This window comes from Chaetodon trifascialis, chromosome 1 (assembly GCF_039877785.1).
Source record: "Chaetodon trifascialis isolate fChaTrf1 chromosome 1, fChaTrf1.hap1, whole genome shotgun sequence".
NCBI lineage: Eukaryota > Metazoa > Chordata > Actinopteri > Chaetodontiformes > Chaetodontidae > Chaetodon > Chaetodon trifascialis.
The window spans coordinates 25,404,599-25,423,738 of NC_092056.1; the positions used below are offsets into that span (position 1 = coordinate 25,404,599).

At 41.4% G+C, this 19,140-nt stretch overlaps 1 protein-coding gene across 1 annotated transcript in view; it reads right to left on the reverse strand.

The window, feature by feature from the left end:
• Positions 1-19,140, reverse strand: part of LOC139331692 (AT-rich interactive domain-containing protein 3B-like) — a 51,656-nt gene that overhangs the window by 6,042 nt on the left and 26,474 nt on the right. Inside the window, exons 3-4 of the mRNA XM_070963325.1 lie at positions 19,013-19,087; positions 18,422-18,494 (exon numbers count right to left, since the gene is read on the reverse strand). Of these exons, the coding sequence (XP_070819426.1) occupies positions 18,422-18,494; positions 19,013-19,087 (148 nt within the window). The remainder of the gene's footprint in view (positions 1-18,421; positions 18,495-19,012; positions 19,088-19,140) is intronic.

Below are 19,140 nucleotides of genomic sequence, written 5' to 3' on the forward strand. Positions count from 1 at the left end.
CATTTGTGTATCCGATGTGCATACATTTTTAACATGGACATTCCCAACGGGAATGAAAGCCATAATGCTGACAGTTTCTCTTGTGTGCATCCCTGCTGAAACATTCAAAGCTGCTACGGTGAAAATGACAAGGCAGGCTGAATTCCACATTATGCATTAATTTATTTACCAATCAATGCTGAAACCTAGCATGATTTTGTGACCTCTAGATGCTGATCTAAGCGCTGTCAGGATGCTGATAAGACAAGGATGGCGGGCCTGTTGCCTGCACGCCTGTTAAATTTGGCTTGAAAACATATTAGCCCAGTTAATGTAATCTGGCTTGACCTGGAAAAGGAGATTCGCAAACAACACAAAGCAAAGCAGCTCTGGACTTTTGATACAGATGCATTAATCTTGTCAACAGCTTATCTGCAGTGAAGCTTGCAGGGAGCGTGTGGGGAGGAGGCGGGGGGGGGGGGGGGGGGGCACAACGAGCGGGGAGGAGGGGGAGGTTCACAGTATGCAGCAGAATCAAAAAGTGCAATGTGCAACAGTGTAAGCATGGAGCAGGAGGAGGGGACTGGGGATTGTGACGACCTGCTAATCCATGGGCAGTGGTGGGTGGGGGGCTCCTGGATAGGCCACTATAATGAAGCTTATTTAGAGGATTGTACTAAGTAAATCCACACCCCTCTGCTGTTAGTGCTGTCGGGCCCAGTTCAGGGGAGTCGTACAGATTTGCCCTCACAGCTAATGCCAGCCAATCCTTCAGCCCCTCTACAGGCTGCTCTTAACCTGGAATCAGACTCATTAATGACTTTGTAAAATAGCAGTGTGATTAGGCCATGAAGATTAGCCCTGATTCATTTTCTTAAGTTAGCAACATGTCTTAAAGCCATGTGCAAGGGGCCTAGGTGAACACATGGACCTACATAAGTGCGGAGATCAGGAAGGTGCGGCAGCACTGCCAGGGCATGGCTCTGTGTATAGCTCTGACCCCCTAAATGCACCACTTAATACTGGTTGTGATGGTGGTGGTGTAGCTTTCTCTACTGTTGTGTTCACTGAAAATCACTCTAAAAGGATGAGAGAGAATTCTATTAATATAGGTCTACAGCCAATAAGGCTACAATATTGAACAATAATTGTTTGCCACCACAGTCTTGAGTAAAAAATTTTTATGGGTTGCCAGCAAAAGAGAATAGAAACCTATTGCCAGAGCCTATACATTCAAACACAGACCTGCAAGTAATCACAGGCTGTCAGGATAACACATACAAGGCAGAAATATAAGCAGGACTACAAAATGCATAGTGGAACCAGCATGTTAGATACACCTTTACAATCCAGTTGAATCTAATACAACGTACCGTCAAAAAAAAAAAAAAAAAAAAAAAAATCCAACTTTGTCATAAGTTTATAATGTTCACCTCCATTCATGTAAATCAAGATTGGACTTTTAATATGATTGCATTTGACTGCATCAGATGACATTGGAGCACTTAATGAAGCAATGAAGTAGAAAATAGATTTGAATTTAAATTAAAAAAAAAAAAGGAGACTTATACAATAAGTACAGCCCTATAAATATATTGTGCCTGAAAGATCCCCTCCCTCTCTGTAAAATGAATGTAACCACAGCACCACAGCATACTGTATGTGGCTAATATTGTTCAGCTTGTTAAAGCTGCAGAGTATCTCAGCTCCAGAGCCAATTAACAATTAGCAAAACAAAAGAACGTTTGCCAAGATGCCAGCTTCCCTTAGAGATCATTTGGATTAGCTGTGTACAGACTGAGAGGAGAGCAACAATTATTTAGCATTTAACTTTGTAAGTCTCCATTAAATGTCAGGTCTGTACTTTCATTAGGCATTCCAATAAATAAACTAGCATTCATTCTTCCAAATGCACATTCATTGTTTTTTTTTAATTTTAATAGTAAGTGGTAGCTATTTTCAAACTGGAGTTATTTCATTTTAGACATGTATTGATAAGTCTTTTCAAAATCAGTTGTAACAATACACTTACAAGTAAATAGGTGTGTACATAAATTACAACCAGTATTGTAATAACATTATAGACGACTGCGGGTAAGTTAACGGTTTTTAAAAGGCCCCTTTCTCTGATTTGTTTATCACATATTTATCAGCCTGAAAAGAAAATAAACCTTATTCTGAGGAGACATAATAGACTAAAAGTACTGTAGATGGCAGACCTTTCATTAAATCTCTGGGCAGTTGCAACATTTCCAGAACATGCACTCGATCAAAGCACCAGGAATGCTTAGCTGCCAGCAACTCCTCTGTTATTTAATGCAGCGTTGGACATCAATCCTGCATCAAACAATTAGTACAACTAGAGGGGTCAGAGATCAGCCAGGGGTTATTGATGTGTGAATTAAACTGCAGGTCAGCAGGAAGCCATGTTTTCATACTGGCCCGAATGTGAACAATGAGAGCACAACAAATGAGACACAACGGCACTGGCCCCATAGTGACAGGCCAGCAGTTAGTTCAGCTTTAATTCACACCTATGCTTTTATCCACTCCTTTATTAGTATCTGCTGTCGAATCAGATCAGATTTAACGTATTTACAAGGAACTATTTTCAGAGGACATGACCACACAAAACCAGCTGAACAACAGACAGGGCAGATTTCATACAGGACAGCAGCAGAGTGTGTGGAGTGTGTATGTGAGAGAAAACCAAAAAGATAAAAAACATCTTAAGTGAACCAGAGATGGTTTGAAACCTAAAACGGCATTAATTAGTCAACACTTGACATCGGCCAGGTTTCACATTTCGACATGGCCCGACCCCATATGAAGGTGCCGGGAAAGCACCTTTGATAATACTGTAATTGACCAAAAACCACATTAGCAACACTTGGCCAGTTAGCCAGAGAGTTCCCTAATTTGAGAGACTCAGTGTGCCGCCTGCCTTTGGAGTTCACCATCTGCTCCATTTCCAACCCTGCAGACATTTAGCTCTAACAGGCTTAATTAGGCCAGTCCAAAACATCTCTTTTGATCACAACAGCATTAGTCCTCTGTCTCACAGTCTCCTTAACATACTCTGTATTCTACTGTTAAAATTATTCCACATTTCAGCCTCATTGCTTATCTGAAATATCATGATCGGCAACAATACGATACTGTACACTTCATGGCATTAGGCCATGCAGGCCTCAAGAAGGCAACTATTGGGTATTTCATCTCTCTGTAAAGTCCCGATTTGTCCACTCGGCTTCTCTGAGCCAATCTGTAATTGGCTGCAGGCTTCACCTCCCATCATCCTTTGCCCCGGACTGATTTTCCCCCAGGGACAGGGCCATCAGGAGCCTAGTGATTAATGGCACCAGGGGTCAGAGGTCACTCTGGTGGGAAGTGCCGCGGCTGAGGGCCCCTGAACCACTCCCTAAGTCTTTCCTCCAACTTCCACAGGGCACACAAGAGCCACACGGCTAGTCTTCAAACGGCTAGACTTCAGATGATAAGGGATATAGAGACAGACAGAGGAGTAAAAGGGTTTGACAAGTACAGGCCTTTCAGGGATAACACATTTGGAGAGTGTTTGATATTAGGTGATATAGCTGATATTGTTGTGCAGTTAATCTACATCTCTTATATTTGATTAGTTTCATGCCTGTGATGATTTCTCTGCATGGGGAAATAAATCCCTCACTGCACAGATAATGGAATGATAATAATAATAATAATAAAAAAATTATAATAACACTAAAAAAACATTTTTGCAAACTTAATTATACAGTTAAATAGGTAATCAAGTAAAAAGCCTTTTAGCTGTCATATCAGAGGCTGGAGGCATTGATCAGACCATACGCAATTTATAATAATCACTAATACTGGCCCTATGCATTGAGCAAAACAAACAGACTGTGACAAAGACAGACTGTCGATCTGAATCAAACATTATCACTCCTGACCTTACATCCAGCTTTCTATCTGAATGAGAGGAGAAAAAAAGAGAAAAGAACAAGGTCATTTTATCTGACCCCTGACCTATTTTTAGTAGGAAACAGCTGTTCGCATTAAAGGGCCTCTATAATAAATCAATTGGGTGCCCCTGACGCCAGTAGTGGTAAATTCCATATTGCTGACTTCACATGATGGGCATTTTTTAAATAATTAAGTGACAGAGTGACAGCCGTCCAGCGGACGACACACAGAAAATTAATTTTTCACTGAATAAGCATTGGCTGGTGTGAGGTTTCACTTCCATCTACAGTAAAAAAAAATGAGAGAGGGAAAAGGAGAGGACACATCACATCATCGCATGGTTTTTGGTTGCTTTAATTCTGGTGATCAATTGAACTGATTATTCTGCTTGATTATTCCACTTTTTTGGACTCGGATGAGAGACATGAATGCTAATACAAAGAGAGCATAAGACAGTAAAACTCAGAAAAGAGCAGGGTGGATAGAAGAGGAGAGAGAGACGAGCAGAAAAAAACCAAGTGTGAGAAAGAAAAGAAAAAAGGCATTAAGAGGTGGTGCCTTTAGGAGGGAAGGGAAGAAGGAAGGAAGGATAAATGAAAGGAAGGAAAAAAGGAAGGGGGAGGTGTAGTAGCTAGCCAGCTGGAGAAAGACTGGATTACTGCTGTAAGGAAGGTGTCAGCCAACACAAACAGCCCCTGGCCTCATGGCAGTGTCTGAGTCCTTTCAAAGCACTCCAGCCCACAACCAACACCTTCCTCGCCCTCCTCCTCTTCCTCCCCCCTCCTATCTCAACCACCATATCTACATACCAGATTAGACCCAACCAGGGCTACATCTCACTCTCTGTGAGGTATTAATAAGAAACTCTGATGCCAAAGCATCTCAAACCACTCTCAATGCTTTCTGAACTAAAACATGTCAAGAATATACATTATTTGAAGGCGTAAAATGAATCAAGTGCTCAAACTGTTTACATGCCCCACCGTTTGTTGTACTTTGTGTAATATTACATTTTGTAGAGCAGCATCCTTTTAGATAAAAGGATTTAGATTTAGGTGATACACCCAAATATGTTCTTCGGAGCCATCCTGAGGTAACTTCACCACCTTGCATCCATAGTTTGAAAAATGTTGCATGATTTTAAGGGAGTATCAACACAGAACAGCCTTAACCCTTCATTAACACAGGACAGAAAGACACTGACAGGAGAGACAAGTGTCTGGACTCCACATGCTAGGAGTTTACTTTATGTCGGGCAGCCCCTGGCTGTTTAGTTTATATGTTCATACATCGTGGCAGCATATTGTCAGGACACTGCTGTACGACATGTTTGTTTTATTTTTAATGCACGGACAGGGACATAAAAGGTAAAAAAGCCTTGAGTGTATGGAATTTGCTATCTTTAGTCCAGGCAGAGCCACCGCTTGCACGACGGACCAATTCATATCAAGTGTTAAGATATGCACTCTCCACATAAGGGAAGTTAAATGTAACGTTACACTACAGATACATTGCTATTCTAAGCACGAAGCTAAAGCCACAGCTGGTAGACACATGGACAGAGAGATAGAAAGAGTGGGACAGTAGTCTAATAAAGTCCATGATGGAGCATGTGGGTCGATATGCTCTGTAGTGTTGGCTGTGTAGGTTTCATTCCTGTCATGTCAATAAAGTGCAATTAATGTGAATTGACAGAGGGAGAAAGGCAGTGAGACAAAGGGAGAGAAGAAAGACATGACAGAGTAAGAAATAGTGACAAATCTTCTACCAACTGTATTTAACCATAATGATACGGAACACAAATAACGAGGCAAACAGTCTCTTTCTTGGCCTGTGAGTTTAAATTCAAAACGACAGAATAAACAACATTTGGCCCTGTGAGGTCACTTGTGTCCATCTACAGAACAATTAAGACAATGTGCTACGACATGATCAAGTCACACCATGGCATGATGTGCCTATACCAACAACAGTGCAATAAAGGGATTAACAGATGTAAGGAAAATGGTAAAGAGACTGCATTTATTTAGCACTGGTCATGTCTACTTTGACCACTCAAAGCCCTTTACAGCATATGCCACACTCACACATTCACACACACACTGATGCCACAGCATTGCAATTTGAGGTTCAGTAACTTGCCCAAAGACACTTCAACATGCAGACAGGAGGAGCCAGGGATGGAACCACTGGCCTGATGGGTGGCTGACCTGCTCTACCTCCTGAGCCACAGCTGTCCCAAAGTGCTTCAGATTCACATATCACAAAGTACTGCATTCATCTGGGCAATTAAGTGACAAAGCATCTGTTCAAATGTCAGATCAGATCAATAATATTATTGGCTTTTTAACATTAGCACAATTCATGTGTCCCTTAGTAAAACACATGACATTAAAGTAACAATGACAAGAGGAAAACTGTATCCTACAGTGTAGTCTGACAAATGCAATGGACAAATTTCATCTTTTTGGGAAGAGCATACACCACCATAGAGCCTTGTCTTTTTTCTCTTCCTCCCACTATTTCTTCCGTCTCAATAAAAGAACAAATACTAAGGGGGAAAAAAGCAAACATGCAATGATGGATAAGTCACTTGAAGCTATATTTACTCAGGAAACAGTGAGAGTGGCTTCTTATTAAGAATTACTACAGCAGGCAGACAGTCAGTATATTAAAGGTCACTGTCAATTGCTTCAGCCAGTGGTGTAAAACACTGCAAAACTGGCAACGCTCCAAACAACAGCCAGAAGCTGTAAATCTCACAGGGTGCTGTTCACACACTGGGGAGGCTGTCAGACTGCAAATAATGACACTTCTAGAACTTGAATTACATGATAAGAAGTTTGTCAAGTGCAATATGGCATCAAATCTCTGCACTGACAAGCCTGATAATGTCACATGTGATGTTAAAGTACTGTTCATTGTTTTGTCCAGCCTTCATCTTTTGACGAGAGATAGAGAGAGAGAGAGAGAGAGAGAGAGAGAGAGAGAGAGAGAGAGAGAGAAGAGAGAGAGAGAGAAACATGACTCCTTTTCCATGGGTCATGAAGATGGGTCACCTGGTGAAATAGAGGGGGAGGGGGATTGAAAAGGTTGGATGGCGCGAAAAGTGAGATGGCCTCTCCAACTGTAACCCAAGTCTCCTCGATCCCCAGAGAAGCAGCAGATCAACTGACTAGACCCCAATCAACACCGACTGATATGGAGCTGACAAAGAGATGGATGGATGGACGGATGGATAGATGAATGTGGGGAAGGATGGCTGAGGTCCCCTATGTAGCATAGTTATTCAGGGTCATTTTAGGCCATGGAATACTCCAATTTTGTGACAAAAATTCATGGAGAAGTTATGGATATAATTGAAGAAATGAAGAGACATTTGATGGTTGAAGACAATCTGACAGATGTCTGCTACTCATCTCCCCTATCCAGACACATTTCCACCACTCATTTCCACCTCCCATCAACCTGCTCGGCTCCCAGGCTGGTCATTCCCTGCCGGCAGCAGTGCACTGGTCAGATGCAGGAGGTAACTCCAGAGATTCCGGAGAATCACTAAGCTTGTCTTTTAGATGCAAGAGGCGTCACATGGGTTTATTTTCGTGTTCACACATTAATGTTACACTGGAAAATTTGCTTTCAGATACAGAATGTGTCTCATTTTCCCTAGCACACAATTTCTACAGCAATTTCTAGTAAATGTAGTTGTACCAATATGTCTCAGACAGAATTAAGTATGATTTTGATTTTTTCCGGACCCAATACAAAAATCTAGTGCTGTCAAAAATATTGCGTTATTAAGGTGTTAACGCAAATCCATTTTAACAGCATCATTTTTTTTATTGCGCGAGTTCTTTATAAGCTGTGGCCACTGCTAGTAACGTTACAAAAACTACAGGATCCGATTGTAAACCGGAAACAAAACAATAGGCATGCCCCACGCATGTTTTGGTCTCACCTGCTTGCTAGCTGTGAAAGTGTAGGTGGATGTCAAACACGAAACGCTGAAATGGATGCACACAAGATTCTGAATAGAAAGTTTAGTTTCAAAAAGTTGCCAGATGGGTCGACTGACAAGACCAAAGTTTGGACAGAGGCATATGGATACCACAACTAAAAACAAGCTTACTGCAGCCATAGCCAAGTCATGTTCATTCTTTCTGGAGAGAAATAAGAGGCTGGGTTGATAAGCCTCTGGTGAATAAACAGAAGAGCAGTATATTCTGACTGCTTGTATGTTCAAAGGAAACTTAAGAAAGGAAAGTTTAAGCCATGGTTTAAATGCACTATAGCCTGAGTCCTAGTTTACAATGATGTGCACTTTGTAAGTTTATTTTGTATCACCCTGTTTTGATCCCTTAGAAAGGGTTGTTGAAGGGGCTTTTTTGTAACCAAGTATTTATTTTTTTGTCATCTGTTTATTGACAGTGTTAAATTGTGTGAGATTTGATTCATTCAAATGTGAATGACTGCTCGAAGTGAGAATGTTAGTGTGAAATATAACACTACACATTGTTGTTTTCAATAAAAAAACATTTGCACAAAGCAAGCCTATCCACTTTTCCATGTTGGTAACAGCATTAAAATGATAATTAATAGGACATTTAGAATAGATAAAAATGTGCGATTAAATTGCGATTAATCGCGAGTTAACTCTGACATTTATGCAATTAATCGCGATTAAATATTTTGATCGATTGACAGCACTACAAAAATGAGATGTAACCACTGAGTAATAATTTTGAGAACACTGTTTAACTGTATTGTTAAGACTGACTATGAAGGGTTCACTTGAGCTTAGGACAGTGTGCCTTTCTAATAACTTCATGTCTTCAGCACTACAGGCTGTACACCTCCACTCAAACCTGTTGTATTGCTCATGCATGAGACATGCATTTAGTATGTGAACAACGTTTCTCCACCCTTCTTGCATAATACTTGTAAAGCTTGTTTTGTTGAAAATTTTGTGTTGCCAGTGCTGAGATCCCATTCTTAGAGTACAAACATGTTTTTCTTGACAATTTGTTTTTTTCTTTTTTTTCCAATTCTGGACACGAACAGCTGTTAAGACCTACCTAAACAGTGTGTAGAGTTAACAAAATATATGGAAATGTCTGCTCAAAGACGTTTTCCATGTGCTGTGCTACAGACATAATTTGGTTACTCAGTTCTGCTGTGAGTATTTAAATGCATCCTTTGTTATCTTACCCTCCATTTGCAGTAGATCTCCCCTGTTTGTTTGAACTGGCTTTAAAGACCTGTAATTGTGACTGCACTGAAAGAATCTTGAGTAATTCTTAAATGTAGTTTGTAATTCAGTGTTTGTTTTTTGTAAGTCATTTCTGAGCAAGCTTTAGCTACAAGGGTGATGAGACAGCTAGAGGAGATTTACAGTGTGTGGTTGTTGGAGGAGGGGGAGTAAAGTCTTTGTTGACATATACAGTGGTTATAAACACTGATGATACAGGCCTGTATTGTGAGTTACAGTCAGTTAGGAAAAGGTCAATAAAAGTTGTTTTCTATCCACAAGCAGAGCTGCTCAAGAACAAGCATGAAAACATTAAAAGGTGTACAGTCAACTAAATTTGAACATGTAGCAATTCTGATTGCTACCAAATACTTCTTCAGAATTGACTTTTTAAATTAGTTTCAGGAGACATGAAACACTGAACATCAAACCTGCATCAAGAAAACATGTCCTGGCAAAGTAAATCAGCTAATGTGTTACTGCATCACAATTTAAAATCTAAAACAGTTTGAACAAATATAGTGGATGACCTCTGCTCTATATTTACATCTGACTGGAAGATCAACTGAAGGAAAAGTAACCTAATAGCTTGGCCTTGTAAACAGCCATCTCTGATCTTTGTAGAAATGTCAAGAATGTATATGTCACAGCAACAATGGTATGTTGTATGCATAATAGAAGGAGGGGCTTTGGCATCAACTGTAGATTCCTGTGATAAAGCTGCATAGGTTATGGGTCTTCACTTTTTCCACTCGAGTAGCTTGAAACTCAGGTAAAACACATCGGAGAGAGACAGAGAATGAGGGCATCCATAATGTTTAGGACAAATAAACAAAAAACATTGTTTTTTAAGGGTTATAGACTATAGGTAAAAGAAACAATGCAAGGGAGAGAGGCTATGGAACATATACACATGAAAGTTCACAATTGGAAATTACACTATCTGTCTAGTGAGGATGAGGTCATCTATGTTCACACAGGTGACAGTTCACAGGTCACACTGGGTATTGCTGGTTTAAAGGATAAGTGTGTGGCAGTGATGTCTCCACTGGCAGGTGCAATATTGAGGTTCTCCCGCTCCGTTCCAGCAAGCTATGTAACGCAGCTAACTGCTTCAATCAATGGACACCGGGATTGACAGATAAAGCCATCAGCTGACGAGCCCCATTTGGGGCCCAGCAAAACTGATCAATACAGGAGACATCAGCTGCCATACACTGAGGAGAAAGAGGGATATGTTGAAGCAGGCCATGAAATTGTGGGGGATGTGCACTCATCTTGGAAATTTTAACTCCCATCAATGCTAATAACATTTGGCTTTAGAAATCCATGACAGTGGGTCATTCATTTACCTTTCAGGGACTCTGCAGATGCTCCTAATGCCGAGTGACTTAAAAGATCTAGTGTGTAGGATTTCAAGGGATATAACAGCAGAAAAGGAATAAAATATTTCTAAGTATGTTTTCATTACTGTATAAATCACCTGAAAATAGGAATTGTTTTTGTACCTCAGAATGAACTCTTCATATGTACAGCAGGAGTGGGTTCTCCTCCATACAGTCAACAACGCTGCAGTTTTAGCAGCCAACGTAGGGGAGGATGAAGCAAAGGTTATTCAGTTGGTTGCAATCTGCAACTTAACTGCTAGATGCCACTAAATCCTACACATTACATTTCAGAGGTGGAGCATTTTGCCTTCCTGATTTTCTTGACTTGCTCAGATTTCACTGACTTCATTTTTCCTTGATATTTGTGCTTCTACCATGGGCAAGTAGGCTTCACAGTTGAATAGTTTCTTTTTTTTGTCCATGTTTCTTGCTGATGTTCATTTGCGAGTCTGCACAGTGTCTTCTATTTTGAAGATTTACCAGCTTCTCTACACCTTTCCTGTGTCTGACTTCCTGTCTAGCGTGATCTGTTCTGTGCAGATTGACCCGTTGTCTGTCAAAAATAGACAGCACACATTCTCCGCTGAGCAGAGTGGAGAGCTGCTTCTGGAACACTTTTGAAACCGGTTTTGAGACCGAACGCGCCCGGTGGAAATGCATGCTTTGCCTAGAATGGCATAGATCAGCTCAAACAGACTCATCTTGGATAGAAGGCACCCAGTGGAGTTTAGGTCTCAAGCCTAGTTGAAGGAGATGAAAACTTAACTTTGTATACTCATCTATAGTAACCTGTCAACTGACCACTATCTTTATCTAACCACGTATCCAAACAACCAAGTATATCAATTAAAATGCTCTCTACAAAATGGCAATGACATGCTTCATGTCCATTTCTTCCCTCAAATCAAGCGTCTTGTTTTCCATTAGGCCCCATTGCACTCAGATCTCCGTTGCCGCGTGGCTTATGCAACACTGCTGCAGAGCTGCTCTGGAAGTGAGCTCAGGGCTATTGTATTGGTGTAGGGCTCCTCTGGGGGCTGTAATGCATTTCATACCATCCATCACGGGGTGTGGAGGCCAGGAAACATTGCTTTAAGAGCACACACAGGACACAGATGGAGAAGCAAGACATGCAGATATCCAGAGATAGCACAAGATTGGGAGCTTCATGTGGAAACAGCTTAACATAGCTCCCACCAAAAAATCATTTTGAGTGCAAAAAAATGGAAAATTTCATACAAAAGGTGCAGCTGTTTTTTATAGGAATAAGGAAAGGAAAAAAAATCGTCATGGGACTTTCCTTGATTTATAAAAATGTTTCGTCCTGGATTAACTTGTATGACTCACTACATCTACAATGAATAAATCAATTAATACTTTCTGAATCAATTAAGAATTATTATGTGTAACTTTTGTCAGTCCTCTACATACAATGTTTTTTCATTAAAATTGTTAAATTATGTAACTCAGTTTCTATACATCATTGCCCCATCAAGCATTTCATGCAGGAAAATGTTCTATTTTTTCCTGAAAGCAACATATCTTTTTGCCTTATCAGCCTGTTTTTAGATTATGCCTTTGAGAAAGTCTATGAATAACAAAGATGCTTGTTTCGGGGAAACAATGCTTGCTGCTTCAGTTTTAAGTCATATTAAACTTTTCTGGGGTCATATGCTCTGAAAACAGCCCCGTCATACTCCTTGTATGACTACCGAATGCTCTTATTTTTGTACATGTGCTTTTCAGGGTACTTGCAAATGTATTCCACTAAAGACAAAACAAGATGCATGGTGAACTGAGCAGCCAGTGTTATTTTTACCCTGACCAATGACCTCGCTGGGAACCATGAATCTCCTTGAGGCCGGCACTCGTCATCTTCCCTGCTCATTTACTTATGAGCTTGGTGATTAAGAATCTCCCAGCTCTGCAGCTTAGAGACTCAAATCCCTGTACAGTATGGTCGTAATTAAAGATGGACAGCACAGTGGCAATGCAGGGCTGTGGAACAGTCTGACTAAATGACAGAGGAAATAACAGGGAGGCAGTGTGGATTGGGGGTTGGGTTGAACAGACAGAGAGAGGAAGAGACACAAAGAGTGGTCTGGGTTGTAAAAAGCACAAAAACAAAAAATAAAAAGTTGAAAGATTTTAATCTAACATCTCCCAAGACACACACACACCTCCACACACAAAACATCAGGAAAGCTACTATTTCCTTTTGTTTTGAAGGAAGAGCATAACCACCATAGATGTGCTCATACCCCAAAGCTGGGCTGTAATTTGCCAGCCAAAGGGTGGAGTTTACCAAAGGCAAAGATAATCTCAGCCCTCAAATATATCAACACAGTAACCGCAAAATCTTTGATCACAAATGCAGGGGAGGATGGGTCCAATAAGAATGGTTTCGCCTCTTCTTCTGGTGTCTTGAGGTAATGATTAGAAAGCAGTGGTTAGAATCTGTGTATCATTTGGGTCCCCGCCCTTTCCTGAGAGTAGGGGCCCTTTGCTGCCAGCACTGGTCTTTTACTACGTTTGCCTGATTATTTTTCTGTCTGGTTGGAGAGCTTGGTCATCTTTAGCCCACTGACAAAGTGCTTTCAAAGGGACATGAAAGAGCATGGCCTTGTTTCTACACAAGCTGACCGCTGCCTCCCTTATCCTCCCCGCTGTCACCCTGGCACCCTGTCTCCTAGTATGGTTTTCATGTCTGGCCTCTTCATCCTTCATCCTCTCTTTTCGCCCTTTTCACACATACAGACACGCGACGGTCACTCCCTTGTCTGCTGTCGGTCAGTATTGCCCTATCAAAAAGGTTGACCCCCACTTATTTGGAGATCATTAATCATCCCGTGTAGGACAGGAGGCCCCTTAATCCAGCCCACCAAGCAGGCCACAGCACTGCCCTCCGCCCCTATCCCCCATGGTGTTATCAAGTTTCAGTGGTTGTAACTGTAGCACAATAAACAGAGGGGGAAGGAGAATGGGGTGGTGGCAAGGGAGGAGGAAGGGGATGGAGACAGAAAGAAAGACAAGAAAGGACAAAATGTAATTTCCTAATTGCATTTTATTGTTGCCTTCTATGTAAAACATGCGTCTTGTGTCTTAGAAACTGTATCTAAAAAAAAAAAAAAAAACGCATTTTATTGAGGAAAAGAATATAAAAGATTAGTTGAAATATGATGATTACCCAATTGCACGTTACATTAATTATATAAAAGCAAAGTGGCTGTTCAAAAGGTCAAACTCAAAGGAAAATCAATCTAAAATGGACAAACATGCTCACAATACCCAGTGTTTTGGTTGTTAAACCAACCAGGTGCTGCCACTTTCCAGAAGTTGAGGGGTGTTAACTAAAGGAAAATGAGGCCATATCAAAGAGCCAGAGAATGTTCCTATTGTAGTGCAGTGTTTGTACAGAGGGCCTGCCTGTTACGAGGGCCAGTGCGAGGCTGACCGGGGGAGTAATATAATGCATACATGGATCCCCCAGAGCCCATTCATGGTGTAATTGGTGTGGACAGAGCTCTTGGTCTCAGGGTTACAGTTAGAGAACTTCCTCTAATGTCCTGCTGGGAGGCCACTCTTCCCACACCACAAATAATGCAAGAAATTATACAGTTTAACAGTATGTACATTTTTTTCATCATGTGAAAAAACAGAGACATGAGCTACTTTGATTTGTTTTTGGTGAGGTTTTTCAAAATCATAGTAAGTGGTCTTCCCTTTTTATCTTGTCTGACATGACAATAAATGACTGACCTGTTCCACTTTTGATTCTTCGTCAAACAAAAGCCCATGTGTGCCATTCTGCTATACGAACCCTGAAAACATTACTGGCAGCCACAGTGAAGATTTACAGGAACAAACAGAGCAGAGCCACAGCCACTGGGTTTAACTGTGGAGCAGGAGCTAATTGAGACATCTACGTTATAATCATTACCTTCTCCCTTTCCTTCCCCCCTTCTCCTTCCTCTAATTCTACATATCGTTCTCTAGGTCCATCAAGCTCACTGCAACTTAACGACACAGACAAGTCCGGCTTACTACGTTATTATTATTAACAGGCCTGAATCTAAGATGTAGGGATTTCCCCCTAAAATAACCCTTAAGCAGCGATAGCACACCATGTGGTCCTTCTTAAGCTGAATCTACACTTCCCATTAGGAGTGTCACACTGGGATGGATCTACGCTTTGCTGACCGCAACGTGTGAGGTTTTCTGGCTGGAGTAGAAGAAGCTAAAACACTTGTCTTTACCCCCTCCCTTCTTAACTGGTGATTTCACTGAACAGGAGCCTCCCTCTCTCTGGCTCTGTCCATCACAGCCTGTGACCATTAATCATCTCAAGTGGACAGCGCTGACAGACAGTTGGCTGCATCACTCTTTTATTTTCTCGCTCTTTTTTTTCTTTATCACGCATACCCATAGCTCCTGCAGCCACACTTATAGCCCCCCCAACCCCAATTCCTGCCTCAAACTCCCATCCCAAATGAGAAAGTGGCTGGGTGACAAACCCAAACAAACATTCTGCATAATCGAAACCTTTGAGGTGGTTAATGGCGTCCTGCCCGTGCCAAAGCTTTTCTCTGCGCTCCCAGTGGGGGTGAAACAGCAAAACCTGTAATGGATATGATAAACGGTGACCGTTGGCATAAATCATGAAGGCTAATATCCTCCACCCACACTGAGCTCCAGTGCATTTACATTACATCTACATGTCAGGCCATTAGCTGATGTTTCTATCTGCAGCAAATGACGGGAGGTTCTGCAACAAAAGCAACAAATAGAACAAACAGAATAGTGGTCACTGGTGAACGTGAAAGGAGTCCAGCAATGTATGTTGGCGTAGGCAGCAACGAAAGAAGAGCCAAGGATGTAAAGGTAGAGAGGGATTTGTATGTGTGTCTTCTGCCATTTCTGTGATGCAGAGTCCTATCAATGGGCCCCTTTAAGCACAGACAGGATTTAGGACAGCTGCTAAAATTCCTCAACCATTAAAACACACACACACACACACACACACACACACACACACACACACACACACACACACACACACACACACACACACACACACACACACACACACACACACACACACACACACACACACACACGCCTGCCTGTTTTTAAGTGCAGAGGCAGGAAATGGGAATCCCTCGTAAGTTTTCCTTCCGCTGCTGCTTTCCTCTCAAGGCCTTGAGGCCCCCACAACGAGGTGGGAAAAGCACTTCACCATTTGTCTCTCTCCATCAAGAGATTCCACTGGATTTCACTTAACCTTCTTCACACTTCAGAAAATGAGGTAGTGTTTTCCAGCATTCTGCTTGTAAGGTCAGTCAAATGAAGAGGCTGGCATTTGCCATTCACCAGCTGATATCCCCCTCTTGTCCACATAGTGACATTGAAATAAAAAGGCATACTCTTTCATTTTTTAAAAAAAGTGAAATAATCTTGACCCATGTCTCGATGAAGTGAAATGGAAGCAGGTGTAAACACTGAGTAATTAGAGGGTGCCATCAACATGAGCTTGACAAGTCTTGCGCTTCATCTGCAAACAGCAAAAAGGGAATCCAGCCAAGCAATTTGTTCCCTGTGATTAAGACTCCTGGTTGAGAGACTGAGGTCAGCCAAGTGACTCTTGTCTTAACAGAAGGGTGAAGAACTCACTCTCAAGTAGCTGAAAGCATACCCAACCCTCTTGTACAATGGTTGCATAAGGTCTCCAATGTCAAAGCAACATCTCTGTCATATCCAGCATCCACACTTGAAGAACCATACAGCCATATATCCCTTTTTCCTTTGCTTCACACGATGAGACAAGCAGGCTGGAGACAGCTATATTTGTTAAAACTGCTGTCGTGTCATGCACTGACCCTTGTACTCCTCGCTACTGGTCACTTGTGCTAAGATATTACAGGAACTCGATCCATGCAAGCCGATTCCAGTTGCACTCACTATAATTCCCTCTGGAAATGTAATTTAACTAAGCAAGTTAAACAAAACATAAATGAAAGCTGTTCTAATTTTCTAATTCATACGGTTATCAGTGAATCAGTGTGCTGTTTTCTTTGCTTTAAGCTGAGGTGGATTTATAAGCTAATTATGCTAATTGAATAAACATATTATTCTGTCAAATCAATGTTATAATTCCATACTATATGTATGTTACACAAAGCACAACACTAGGGTGATTAATTTTTTTTTTTTTTCAATTTAAAGTCTACCTTTTTTCCTGGCTTTCAGTAAATCCTAATTTAGTGAAAATGATGTGATGCGGCGCACTGTAATCAGCCAGTTATCTGCTGTCAGGTGGCATTTTAGTCAGCTTGATGGATTCCTCTGTCTGACCAGCGTGAGTAAAGGGTCAGCCAACCACTCCCAGCGTCTGCCACTGGACAAAGATGCTAACAGGGCCCTGACAGATTCTGTCCCTCCCTCTCTCTGACTCTGGCTTAATTCATCACCCTCCAAACAAGACCTCCGGGTGTTCAGGCCAGACCAGACACTCAAAGCCGCTGCTGCTCAAGTGAACGTGAGCTCGTCAACATATGCGTACAAGGGCATACACATGCATGTCGACGCACATGGACCCAGCTACACAAATGCATGCACCATCACCATCATCCGTCACAGTCTGACAAAACAAACTGTGCATCATATACACACTTGCATACATATTGTATCACCCATCATAGTCTGTGACAAAACATAATGAAGTATGAACCACACACACTCACAGACCATCATCGCTCATCATAGCCTGCCAAAACATAATGTAAAGTATGTACCACTGTAATAACATTGTGATTCACCTTGGGAGGTATTGCTCAAGCTATGTAACTTGCTTGGCAACAGATTTGTCTGATAAAAGCCTAAGTACATTAGCCGCTCTGGTCAGTGGGGTCTTGAATACAGTGTCAAAGCAGTACAGTCAGCTGAGCCTCCCCGGCTGTTGGCCAACTAAATAAGTTAGGCCGCTGCCAGATCCTCTTGGCTCTGATACTGCAGAACCACAGGATCAACAGAGGCAGACCTCACCTGCTGACCCTTTAAGGCCTTTACTCTGGGGAAGGAATTAGTAAAGGATTTCTTAGCCAGTGAGAGTAACAGCATGTTTTTGAGTTGATCAGTGACATGGCACACTTGACAGCCATGTTGGAAGACCAGAGCTGCAAAAGAAAGAACTATGTACGCATTTGTACTTTTTGTTGGGTTTATATGCATTCTAACAACTGTATGAATATGTGTAGTATGTATGACCCGTTTGTACTGCAGTCCTAACACCAATCAGTCTATAGCGAAATTCCAGATGCTCTGTAAAAAATAGCAACCCCTCCTCACACCGAGACAGGAAATGAATCTTAAGAAATGGAAGTCGTGTGGTATTTGCTTTTTCCACATAGGCAGAGGGTGTGAAATTAACTTGAGCCAATGTCACATCTGTGGCAACTTTTAACTGCAAGTCATAATTCAAAGGTACTTCTACAGGATTTAAAGCAGAGACTTAACTTAACTTAAGTATAGGTGTGTGGTTTTAAATTTAAAATTTACATTGAAAGGATATGAAGCCTGAAACTACAGAGCTAAACTCAGACATTTCAGCCAGGTACCAAATGAAAAATCACACTTCAACAAAAACTATTTTCACTAAAGTATAACACTAAGGGAAACATGTTCATGGAAAATGCCTATAATGTACTTAGAGAATTCATCTGAATCTCATCTAAATCCCAACTAAACACACAAACCATTGGATCTGACTTAAGTAAAGGAAAATCTGGAGCGCAAGTAAAGAAGCATCTGCTTCTTAATACAATGCGGATTTCTGGAGTACTCTTACCTCTTTTCTGCATGAAGGTGAAGAGGTCATCCAAAAACTCCTTCCTTTTGGGGTCATTGTCCAGTTCATACAACTGAAAGGGAAAAAAGTACCTTATTAGGGCCAATGTGCACCAACTTATTTGCTGGACACTGCATGTAGCCAACAGTCACCTTCCCGTGTGTCTGGCACTGTTGGCTACTGTTGTTTGGTCAATTCAACATATTAAATTGTCATTGGAAGAATTGGAAATAGCTGCCTACTTTGTTTGGTTCATGTAATGTAATGTAATGTTCTGTGCATTACAAATATGGACTGGTTATTTCCTCTCATATAGGCACAGAACATACCATACATACATGGTGATGGCCACCTGAGAATTGGCTGTTATCTTTGTGGTGTGTTCACGTGCAATTTTTAACAGAAAAGGTGAGACAACATGATGCATCCGTCAGTCTGGAGAATGCTTCAAAAGGTTCACTTATTGACAATTTGCACTAGTTTGACGTTCATAAGAATGAGTGTTATTATGTAACTGGGGCAACTGTTTCATTTTTGGTTATTTAATAACTGAGCCCACTGCCATCTGATGATCAGTCTCCAAATGCTTACCTTAGCAAAGTCTCTGGAGGCCTCTCCTCTTCCTCTGCTACTGTCAGCCTCATCTGCCCAGCCTGCACTCCCATTCTACAACAAATAAGAGAGAAAACACAGATAAGGTCAGTAACCAAACAGAAAGT